Below are 12,565 nucleotides of genomic sequence, written 5' to 3'. Positions count from 1 at the left end.
TTATTTTACCCATCCTCCCAGCCACCTCCCCTCTGATAACCATCAGTTTGTTCTCTCTAGTTGAGGGTCTGTTTCTTGGTCTCTCTTTTTTTTCCCCTTTGCTAATTTGTTTTTCAAATTCTATATATGAATGAAATCATATGGTATTTCTTTCTCTGAATGTCTTATTTCACTTAGCATTATATTCTCCAGCTCCAGCCATGTTGTTGAAAATGGCAAAATTTTGTTTTTATTTATGGCTGAATAATATTCCTCTGTGTGTGTTGTGTGTGTGTGTACACATATATACCACATCTTCTTTCTCCATTCATCAATCAATGGACACTTGAGTGGCTTCCATAATTTGGCTATTGTAAATAATGCTACTATAAGCAGGGGTGCATGGATCCCTCTGAATTAGTGTTTTTGTTTTATCTGGGTAAATACATACTAGCAGGATTGCTGGATCATAGGGTAGTTCTATTTTTAATTTTTTGAAGAAGCTCCATACTATTTTCCAGAGTGGCTATACCAGTTTGCATTTCTACCAAGAGTGCATGCGGGTTTGTTTTACTCCACATCCTCACTAACACTTTGTTGTTTCTTGTGTTTTTCATTTTAGCCATTCTGACAGGTGTGAGGTGATATCTCATTGCAGTTTTGATTTGCTTTTAATAAGTGATGATGAACACCTTTTCATGTGTCTGTTGGTCATCTGTGTAACTTATTTGGAAAAATGTCTATATAAGTCTTCAGCCCATTTTCTAATCAGGTTGTTTCTTCTTCTTCTTCTTTTTTTTTAAGATTTATTTGAGAGAGAGAGAGAGAGTGTGCACGTGAGTTGGGGGAGGGACAAAGGGAATGAATCTTCAAGCAGACTCCTTGATGAGCATGGAGACTGAGGCAGAGCTCATGACCCATGAGATCATGACCTGAGGTGAAATCAAGAGCTGGAAGCTTAACTGAATGAGCCACCCAGGTGCTCCAATCAGGTTGTTTCTTTTAACACTAAGACAGGTAAGTTCTTCATATATTTTAGATATTAACCCCTCATTGGATCCATGTTTTGCAAACATCTTCTTCCACTCAGTAGAATGTCTTTTCGCTTGGCTGATGGTTTCTGTGCTAAAGCTTTTTTTTTTTTTTTAAAGATTTTATTTATTTATCACAGAGAGAGAAGGGGAGAGAGCGAGCACAGGCAGACAGAATGGCAGGCAGAGGCAGAGGGAGAAGCAGGCTCCCCGCTGAGCAAGGAGCCCGATGTGGGACTCGATCCCAGGACGCTGGGATCATGACCTGAGCCGAAGGCAGCTGCTTAACCAACTGAGCCACCCAGGCGTCCCAGTGCTAAAGCTTTTTTGATAATAATGTCATTTGTTTACTTTAGCTTTTGTTGCCCTTATCTGAGGAGACTGGTCCAAAATAATACTAAGACTGGTGTGGAGAGCTTACTGTTTATGTTTTCTTAACCCACTGAGCCACCCAGGCACCCCTACTGTTTATGTTTTCTTCTAAGAGTTTTATGGTTTGGATCTTACATTCAAGTCTTGAATCCATTTTGAATTTACTTCATATATGGTATAAGATAGTGGTCCAGTTTCATTCTTTGGCATGTAGCTATCCAATTTTCCCACACCATTTATTGAAGAGACTGCCCTTCCCATGTATATTCATGTCTCCTTTGTCTTACATTACTTGGCCATATACACGTGGGTTTATTTCTGGGTTCTGTATTTTATCCTACTGATCTGTCTCTGCTTTTGTACCAGTATTACACTGTTTTGATTATTACAGCTCTGTAGAATACTTTGAAATCAGGGAATACAGTGCCTCCAGCTTTGTTTTCTTTTTTATTTAAAAATTTTTTTTATATAAATTAAGTTTGGTTAATATATAGGTTATTAATTTCAAGGAAAGAATTTAGTGATTCATCAGTTGCATATAACACCTAGTGCTTATCACATTAAGTGCCCTCCTCAGTGCCCATCGTCCAATTACCCCACCCTTCCATCTCCCCTTCAGCAACCCTCAGTTTATTCCCTAGAGTTAAGAGTCTCTTATGGTTTGCCTCCCTCTCTGTTTTTATCTAATTTTATTTTTCCTTCCCTTCCCCATGTTCATTTGTTTCTTAAATTCTACATTAAAGTGAAATCATATGGTATTTGTCTTTCTCTAACTGACTTATTTTGCTTAGCATAATACCCTGTAGTTCCATCTGCCTCATGGCAAATGGCAAAATTTCATTCTTTTTGTTGGCCGAGTAATATTCCATTGTATGTACACACACCACATCTTCTTTATCCATTCATTTGTTGATGGACATCAGCTTTGTTCTTTTTTAAAAGTGCGTTGGCAACTTGGAATCTTCAGTGGTTTCATACAAAGTTCAAAATTCTTTGCTCTATTTCTGCAAAAAATGTCATTGGTATTTTGACAGGGAATTTATTCAATCAATATATTACTTTTGGTAGTATGAACATTTTTAACAAGATGAATTCTTCCAATCCATAAGCATGGTATATCTTTTCTTTTATTTGTGTTTTCTTCAATTGCTTTCACCAATGTCTTAAAGTTTTCAGAGTACAGGTCTTTCGATTCCCGGCTTAAATTTATTCCAGGATGCCTGGGTGGCTCAGTTGGTTAAGGGCTGCCTTCAGCTCTCTCTTTCCCTCTGCCTGCTTGTGCCTCTCTCTGTCTCTGTCAAATAAATAAATTAAATCTTTAAAAAAATTTATTCCTAGGTATTTTATTATTTTTTATGCACTTACAAATGGGATTGCTCTCTTAAATTCTGATAGCTCATTGTTAATGTAGAGAAATGCAATGAATTTCTCTGTGTTAAATTCATATCCAGTGATTTTACTCAATTCATTTATTAGTTCTAAAAGTTTTTTTGGTGGAGTCTTTAGGTTTTCTATATATAGTATCCTATCACCTGCATATGGTTTCACTTTTTCCTTTCAAATTTAGATGATTCCTATTTCTTTTTCCTGCCTGACTGCTGAGGCTTTCAGTACAATGATGAAAAATTGGCAAAAGTGGGCATATTTGTCTTGTTCCTAATCTTAGAGGAAAAGCTTTAAGTTTCTCAAAAGTTGCAAATGATGTTAACAGTAGGTCTGTCAGATACAGCTTTTATTATGTGGGGGTACATTCCTTCTATACCCACTCTGTTAAGAATTTTTAATCATAAATGGATGCTGAATTTTATCAAATGCTTTTTCTGCATCTACTGAGGTGATCATATGATTTTTATCCTTTTTGTTAATGTAGTGTATCATGTGAAACTATCTGCCGATGTAGAACCATCCTTGCATCCCTGGAATAAATCCTGCTTAATCGTGGTATATGATCCTTTTAATGTATTATTGAACTGAGTTTGCTAATATTTTGTTGAGAATTTTTGCATGTATATTCACAGTGGATACTGGCCCCAAATTTTTGTATTTAGGGTATCTCTGCCTGGTTTTGGTATAAAGGTAATACTGGCCTTATAAAATAAGTTTGGTAGCATTCCTTCCTGGTCAATGTTTTGGAATAATTTGAGAAGGATAGGTACTAACTCTTGTTGAAATATTTGGTAGAATTTACCTGTAAAGCTGCCTGATTCTGGACTTTCATTTTTGGGGAGTTTTAAAATTACTGATTCAATTTCATTACTTGTAATTAGCCTACTCAGATTTTTAATTTCTTCATGATTCAGTCTTAGAAGGTTGTGTTTCTTGGAATCCATTTCTTTTAATTGTTCATAGGGTCTAATTTTACATTTAATTTCTTTTTGCTAAGTACTTCCTGTAATTTCTCTATATTAAGAATTTTGAGAGAGAGCAGTTAAGATGGCAAAGAAGTAGCAGGCTGAGACTACTTCAGCTAGCAGGAGATCAGCTAGATAGCTTATCTATAGATTGAAAACACCCACAAATCCATCGGCAGATCGAAGAGAAGAAGAACAGCAATTCTAGAAACAGAAAAACCACCACTTGCTGAAAGGCAGCACTGGCAGAGAAGTGAATCCAAAGCGATGGGAAGATAGACCCCGGGGCGCGGCTCACAGCAAGCGGCGGAGCAACGAAGCAAAAAATCAGGACTTTTAAAAGTCTGTTCCGCTGAGGGACATCACTCCAGAGGCTAAACCGGGGCGAAGCCCACGCAGGGTCAGCGTGGCCTCAGTTCCCGCAGGGTCACAGAAGGATCGGGGGTGTCTGAGTGTCGCAGAGCTTACGGGTATTAGAAAGGGGAAGCTGGCTACAGAGACAGAGCCAACAGTGAGCTCACAGCTCGGGGGTACCTTGAACCAGTCGCAGCCTCAGTGAGCTTGGAGCATGGCCAGATGTCAGGAAGACGGGAGTAACTGGACGCTGTTCTCTGAGGGCGCACAGAGGAGTGGGGCCCCGGGCTCTCAGATCCTCCAGGACGGAGACCAGGCGGCCGCCATTTGTATTCCCGACCTCCGGAACTCTACAAAAAGCGCTCAGGGAACAAAAGCTCCTGAAAGCAAACTCGAGCAGATTACTCAGCTCAGCCCCTGGTAAGGGTGGTGTAATTCCGACTGGGACAAAGACACTTGAGAATCACTACAACAGGCCCCTCCCCCAGAAGATCAACAAGAAATCCAGCCAAGACCAAGTTTACCTAACAAGGAGTGTGGTTTCAATACCAAGGAGAGCAGCAGAATTCCAGAGGAGGAGAAAGCAAAGCACGGAACTCATGGCTTTCTCCCTATGATTCTTTAGACTTGCCGTTAATTTAATATTTTTTTCTTTTTCATTTTTTTCTCTTCTCCTGCTAAAATTTTTTTAACTTTTACCCTTTTATTTTTAACGTTTTTAAACTAGTTTATCTAATGTATATATATTTTTTCGTTTTTCTACTTTTCTCTATTCATTTTCTTTTTTTTAATTCTTCTCTTTTCTTTCTTTTTCTTTTTTTTCTTTCTTTCTTTTTGAACCTCTTTTTATCCCCTCTCTCCGCCCTCACGATTTGGGATCTCTTCTGATTTGGTTAAAGCATATTTTCCTGGGGTTGTTGCCACCCTTTTAGTATTTTACTTGCTCCTTCATATACTCTTATCTGGACAAAATGACAAGGCGGAAAAATTCTCCACAAAAAAAAAAAAGAAAAAGAGGCAGTACCGAAGGCTAGGGACCTAATCACTAAAGACATTGGTAATATGGCAGATCTAGAGTTCAGAATGACAATTCTCAAGGTTCTAGCCGGGCTAGAAAAAGGCATGGACAATATTAGAGAAACCCTCTGGGAGATATAAAAGCCCTTTCTGGAGAAATAAAAGAACTAAAATCTAACCAAATTGAAATAAAAAAAGCTATTAATGAAGTGCAATAAAAAATGGAGGATCTCACTGCTAAATAGGATAAATGAGGCAGAAGAAAGAATTAGCGATATAGAAGACCAAATGACAGAGAATAAAGAAGCTGAGGAAGAGAGGGACAGCTACTGGACCATGAGGGGAGAATTCAAGAGATAAGTGACACCATAAGAAGAAACAACATTAGAATAATTGGGATTCCAGAAGAAGAAGAAAGAGAGAGGGGAGCAGAAGGTATACTGGAGAGAATTATTGGGGAGAATTTCCCCAATATGGCAAAGGGAACGAGCATCAAAATTCCGGAGTTGCAGAGAATGCCCCTCAAAATCAATAAGAATAGGCCCACACCCCATCACCTAATAGTAAAATTTACAAGTATTATTGACAAAGAGAAAATCCTGAAAGCAGTTTGGGAAAAGAAGTCTGTAACATACAATGGTAAAAGTATTAGATTGGCAGCAGACTTATCCACAGAGACCTGGCAGGCCAGAAAGAGCTGGCATGATATTTTCAGAGCACTAAACGAGAAAAACATGCAGCCAAGAATACTATATCCAGCTAGGCTATCATTGAAAATAGAAGGAGAGATTAAAAGCTTCCAGGACAAACAAAAAAAGAAAGAATTTGCAAACACCAAACCAGCTCTACAGGAAATATTGAAAGGGGTCCTCTAAGCAAAGAGAGAGCCTACAAATGGTAGATCAGAAAGGAACAGAGTCCATGTACAGTAACAGTCACCTTACAGGCAATACAATGGCCCTAAATACATATCTCTCAATAGTTACCCTGAATGTTAATGGGCTAAATGTCCGAATCAAAAGACAGAGGGTATCAGAATGGATTAAAAAACAAAAACAAAAACAAAAAAAACCCATCTACGTGTTGCCTACAAGAAACTCATTTTAAGCCCGAAGACACCTCCAGATTTAAAGTGAGGGTGTGGAAAAGAATTTACCATGCTAATGGCCAACAGAAGAAAGCAGGAGTGGCAATCCTTATATCAGATCAATTAAATTTTAAGCCAAAGAATATAATAAGAGATGAGGAAGGACACTATGTCATACTCAAAGAGTCTGTCCAACAAGAAGATCTAACAATTTTAAATATCTATGCCCCCAACGTGGGAGCAGCCAACTATATAAACCAATTAATAACAAAATCAAAGAAACACATCAACAAAACTACAATAATAGTAGGGGACTTTAACACTTCCCTCACTGAAATGGACAGGTCATCCAAGCAAAAGATCAACAAGGAAATAAAGGCCTTAAACGACACACTGGACCAGATGGACATCACAGATATATTCAGAACATTTCATCCCAAAGCAACAGAATACACATTCTTCTCTAGTGCACATGGAACATTCTCCAGAATAGATCACATCCTCCGTCCTAAATCAGGATTCAACCCGTATCAAAAGATTGGGATCATTCCCTGCATATTTTCAGACTACAATGCTCTGAAGCTAGCACTCAACCAAAAGAGGAAGTTTGGAAAGAACCCAAATACATGGAGACTAAACAGCATCCTTCGAAAGAATGAATGGGTCAACCGGGAAATTAAAGAAGAATTGAAAAAAAATCATGGAAACAAATGATAATGAAAACACAACAGTTCAAAATCTGTGGGACACAATAAAGGCAGTCCTGAGAGGAAAATATATAGCGGCACAAGCCTTTCTCAAGAAACAAGAAAGGTCTCGGCTACACAACCTAACCCTACACCTAAAGGAACTAGAGAAAGAACAAGAAAGAAACCCTAAGCCCAGCTGGAGAAGAGAAATCATAAAGATCAGAGCAGAAATCAATGAAACAGAAACCAAAAAAACAACAGAACAAATCAACGAAACTAGGAGCTGGTTTTTTGAAAGAATTAATAAAATTGATAAACCCCTGGCCAGACTTATCAAAAAAAAAAAAAAAGAGAGAGAAAGGACCCAAATAAATAAAATCATGAATGAAAGAGGAGAGATCACAACTAACACCAAAGAAATAAAAACTATTATAAGAACATACAATGAATAACTCTACGCCAACAAATTTGACAATCTGGAAGAAATGGATGCATTCCTAGAAACATATAAACTACCACAACTGAACCAGGAAGAAATAGAACGCCTGAAAAGACCCATAACCAGTAAGGAGATTGAAACAATCATTAAAAATCTCCAAACAAAAGCCCAGGGCCAGACGGCTTCCCGGGGGAATTCTACCAAACATTTAAAGAAGAACTAATTCCTATTCTCCTGAAACTGTTCCAAAAAATAGAAATGGAAGGAAAACTTCCAAATTCATTTTATCATCTTGATCCCAAAACCAGACAAGGATCCCACCAAAAAAGAGAGCTATAGACCAATATCCTTGATGAACACAGATGCGAAAATTCTCACCAAAATACTAGCCAATAGGATTCAACAGTACATTAAAAGGATTATTCACCACAACCAAGTGGGATTTATTCCAGGGCTGCAAGGTTGGTTCAACATCCGCAAATCAGTCAATGTGATACAACACATCAATAAAAGAAAGAACAAGAACTATATGATACTCTCAATAGATGCTGAAAAACTATTGGACAAAGTACAGCATCCCTTCTTGATCAAAACTCTTCAAAGTGTAGGGATAGAGGGCACATTCCTCAATACTATCAAATCCATATATGAAAAACCCACTGCAATTATCATTCTCAATGGAGAAAAACTGAAAGCTCTTCCGCTAAGGTCAGGAACACGGCAGGGATGTCCATTATCACCACTGCTATTCAACATAGTACTAGAAGTCCTAGCCTCAGCAATCAGACAACAAAAGGAAATTAAAGGCATCCAAATTGGCAAAGAAGAAGTCAAACTATCACTCTTCGCAGATGATATGATACTATATGTGGAAAACCCAAAAGACTCCACTCCAAAACTGATAGAAATTGTACAGGAATTCAGTAAAGTGTCAGGATATGAAATCAATGCACAGAAATCAGTTGCATTTCTCTACACCAACAACAAGACAGAAAAAAGAGAAATTAAGGAGTCAATCCCATTTACAATTGCACCCAAAACCATAAGATACCTAGGAATAAACCTAACCAAAGAGGCACAGAATCTATACTCAGAAGACTATAAAGTACTCATGAAAGACACTGAGGAAGACACAAAGAAATGGAAAAATGTTCCATGCTCCTGGATTGGAAGAATAAATATTGTGAAAATGTCTATGCTACCCAAAGCAATCTACACATTTAATGCAATTCCTATCAAAGTACCATCTATCTTTTTCAAAGAAATGGAACAAATAATCCTAAAATTTATATGGAACCAGAAAAGACCTCGAATTGCCAAAGGAATATTGAAAAAGAACAACATTGGTGGCATCACAATTCTGGACTTCAAGCTCTATTACAAAGCTGTCATCATCAAGACAGCATGGTACTGGCACAAAAACAGACACATAGATCAATGGAACAAAATAGAAAGCCCTGAAATAGACCCTCAACTCTATGGTCAACTAATCTTCGACAAAGCAGGAAAGAATGTCCAATGGAAAAAAGACAGCCTCTTCAATAAATGGTGTTGGGAAAATTGGACAGCCACATGCAGAAGAATGAAACTGGACCATTTCCTTACACCACACACAAAAACAGACTCATATGGATGAAAGACCTCAATGTGAGAAAGGAATCCATCAAAATCCTTGAGGAGAACACAGGCAGCAACCTCTTCGACCTCAGCCGCAGCAACATCTTCCTAGGAATATCCCCAAAGGCTAGGGAAGCAAGGGCAAAAATGAACTATTCGGATTTTATCAAGATCAAAAGCTTTTGCACAGCAAAGGAAACAGTTAACAAAACCAAAAGACAACTGACAGAATGGGAAAAGATATTTGCAAACGACATATCAGATAAAGGACTAGTGTCCAAAATCTATAAAGAACTTAGCAAACTCAACACCCAATGAACAAATAATCCAATCAAGAAATGGGCAGAGGACATGAACAGACATTTCTGCAAAGAAGACATTCAGATGGCCAGCAGACACATGAAAAAGTGCTCCATATCACTCGGCATCAGGGAAATACAAATCAAAACCACAATGAGATATCACCTCACACCAGTCAGAATGGCTAAAATTAACAAGTCAGGAAATGACAGATGCTGGCGAGGATGCAGAGAAAGGGGAACGCTCCTACACTGTTGGTGGGAATGCAAGCTGGTGCAACCACTCTGGAAAACAGCATGGAGGTTCCTCAAAATGTTGAAAATAGCACTGCCCTATGGGTGTTTACCCTAAAGATACAAGCATAGTGTCCGAAGGGGCATATGCACCCGAATGTTTATAGCAGCAATGTCCACAATAGCCAAACTATGGAAAGAACCTAGATGTCCATCAACAGATGAATGGATCAAGAAGATGTGGTATATATACACAATGGAATACTATGCAGCCATCAAAAGAAATGAAATCTTGCCATTTGCGACAACATGGATGGAACTAGAGTGTATCATGCTTAGTGAAATAAGTCAAGCGGAGAAAGACAACTATCATATGATCTCCCTGATATGAGGAAGTGGTGATGCAACATGGGGGCTTAAGTGGGTAGGAGAAGAATAAATGAAACAAGATGGGATTGGGAGGGAGACAAACCATAAGTGACTCTTAATCTCACAAAACAAACTGAGGGTTGCTGGGGGGGAGGGGGGTTGGGAGAAGGGGGGGTGGGGTTATGGACATTGGGGAGGGTATGTGCTTTGGTGAGTGCTGTGAAGTGTTAAACCTGGTGATTCACAGACCTGTATCCCTGGGGATAAAAATATATGTTTATAAAAAATAAAAAAATGAAAAAAAAAAAAAGAATTTGCCATGACAACTGAAGACAGGCCAGGTAAATAATATAAATAGAACAGTTTTATTTATGACATATTGAGACAATCTAAAACCATAACTTACCTCTAGTATGGAAAAATTAAACTGCAAAATGACAGTGGCTTACTTAATATTTATGGCATTTTACTTGTTATTTTTTCTGTGCAAAATCTACTCCCAATAAAGTTAGTTCCATTAACTTTTTCACAATGCATAAGTATTTAAAAGGAGATGATGAATATACCTTTTGCACACTTGGGTAAGTGTATGTATAGGATTCTAAATTCTTGTAAGTAGATCTGCTAAGAGAAAGACTTTTTGTAGTTAAAATATTGATAACTATAGCTATACTGGTATTCAAAAGCTTTGCATCCATTTCTGTTCCTACCAAAAGTGTGGCAAGTAGAACATAGTAGTGTCCTTTATATTTCCAATTACTTTCCTAATTCCCCACTTTCTAAATTAGATGTTTCAATCTCTATAATCAACAATTAACAATGTAGAAGTTGTCAGATATGGATAATTATTTACTAAACAAGTATAAATTATTAAAGCAAAAGATCTTAAAATGAATTTTGAGTACTTTTATTTGACCAGTTATCTTTATTCATTATCTTTATTCATAAAAAACTGCTAACTTGACTAGATGATAGAAAAAATACTAACAGAACTAATTTCTAAAACTTTGTCTTTTTCATCTATAAACTTTTCATAATAGAAACAGACATATTTTGAGACATGTAAATAAAAGGTACCATAAAAATAAAAATACTACTATTGTGGTACCTGGGTGGTTCAGTCAGTTAAGTGTCCAACTCTTGATTTCAGCTCAGGTCATATCTCAGGGTTGGGAGATTGAACCCCATGTTGGGCTCTGCCTGGGTAAGGAGTCTGCTTAAGGACTCTGCCTAAGATTCTCTCTTGCCCTCAGGTCCTCCCTGCAATTCCCCTCCCCTGTAAGTGAGTGCCTCTTTTTCAAAAAACACACAAACAAAAAATTACTACTAAAAAGAGAAGAAAAAATTTAAATTTCAATACTTACAATCATCTAGATCTAGAAGTGAAACATCTTTGGTAAGAGGATTTCTATCTTGCTTTGTTTTATTTTTTTCTTTCTCCTATAAATAAGAAATATTTAATTTATTGCACATTCTATTAAAAAAAATCAATGTAGTTGTTCTTAAATGTTTCAAAACAAACCTTTTTACTCCAAGGGAAAAAAAAATCAAATTAAGCTTTCTGTATGGTTAGATGGACTGTATTTTTTAATCAAAATTTTTATTTTAGCTATAGCTTACAGTATTTTTTCTTCACCATGCAAACTGTTATTTTTAAATATTTTGTTTAAAGATTGTAAAGGTCCATCAGTAGAAAATTTAAAGGCAAATAGTTATTTTGTGATCTGACAACTTTTCCTAGTATAAAAACTTAAAATGGCTCTTTGTAGAAAAAGCCTACAAATGCCTTGAAAATAATTTTTAAACAAGTTGGTTTAAGAAAAAGAATTGCGCAGGACACCTGGGTGCTCAGTCAATTGAGTGTCTGCCTTCAGCTCAGGTTGTGATCCTGGAGTCCTGGGATGGAGTTCCATGGTGGGGGGGGGGTCCCTGCTCAGCGGGGAGTCTGCTTCTACCTCCCCACTCCACCCCCAATGACTCCTGCTCTATCTTTCTCTCCCTCAAATAAATACTTTAAAAAAATAAAAAAAGGAAAAAGAAATGCTCAAATAATATAAGTTTAGCTCTGAAATCGTCAAGAGGCTTGTGACAGATTAGCCTTTCTGAGATATAGTTTGTGACAGGCACTGTATTAGGTACTTTATCTTTCAACAGTGGGTTCCATCAGACTTTTTTAGGCAAGGCATTCATTAAAATCTACAAATGACATTTTCAGGCTCTTGCTGTTAAGGGATGAAAAGTATTCATTTTCTTTCTTTAATGTTGTCCATTGAGGAGATTAAGTATTTCAAGTATATCTGTATTTTAAGTATTTTAAGTATATCTGCACATACTTAGGGTTTACTCTATCACTATCTATTCAGTTTGGTCAGAGATTCAGAAAAGATGTGACATATATACATAAAGAAAAAAATATATGTATATAACACATTTTTCTTCTTTTAAAGGACAAATTGAGTACAGTAATGAGTAGTATTATGAACAAAGATGGACACAGATTAGGACGCTAAACAGATGTATTTGGATCAAAGTTACTTATCTTTATAATCTATACTTTTTGAATCAAATCTTCTCAAATTAAAGGCCCAAACTTCACTTTTTGCTAAAATGTTTTTGTTCATTTATTCAATCATTCATTCATCCAATAGACATGCATAGCATGTATCAGATTCTGTGCTAAGCAAAGGAAGTAATACAGCCAAGGCATGGTTCTTGCCTTCAGGTAAC

At 37.1% G+C, this 12,565-nt stretch overlaps 1 protein-coding gene across 6 annotated transcripts in view; it reads right to left on the bottom strand.

Annotated features, from left to right (window-relative positions):
* Positions 1-12,565, bottom strand: part of AP3B1 (adaptor related protein complex 3 subunit beta 1) — a 352,907-nt gene that overhangs the window by 76,467 nt on the left and 263,875 nt on the right. For all 6 annotated transcript variants that reach the window (XR_006604977.1, XM_004766831.3, XM_045074384.1 and 3 more), the window contains one exon: positions 11,203-11,278. Coding sequence is in view for 5 of the 6 variants with exons in the window: in XM_004766831.3 (XP_004766888.1) it covers positions 11,203-11,278 (76 nt within the window). In the remaining variant the exon portion in view is untranslated. The remainder of the gene's footprint in view (positions 1-11,202; positions 11,279-12,565) is intronic.

This window comes from Mustela putorius, unplaced genomic scaffold (genome assembly GCF_011764305.1).
Source record: "Mustela putorius furo isolate JIRA1106 unplaced genomic scaffold, ASM1176430v1.1 tig00537350_pilon_pilon_pilon, whole genome shotgun sequence".
Classification (NCBI taxonomy): domain Eukaryota; kingdom Metazoa; phylum Chordata; class Mammalia; order Carnivora; family Mustelidae; genus Mustela; species Mustela putorius.
Note: the sequence above shows the minus strand (reverse complement) of the source record. Positions and strands in the feature narration are given on the sequence as shown.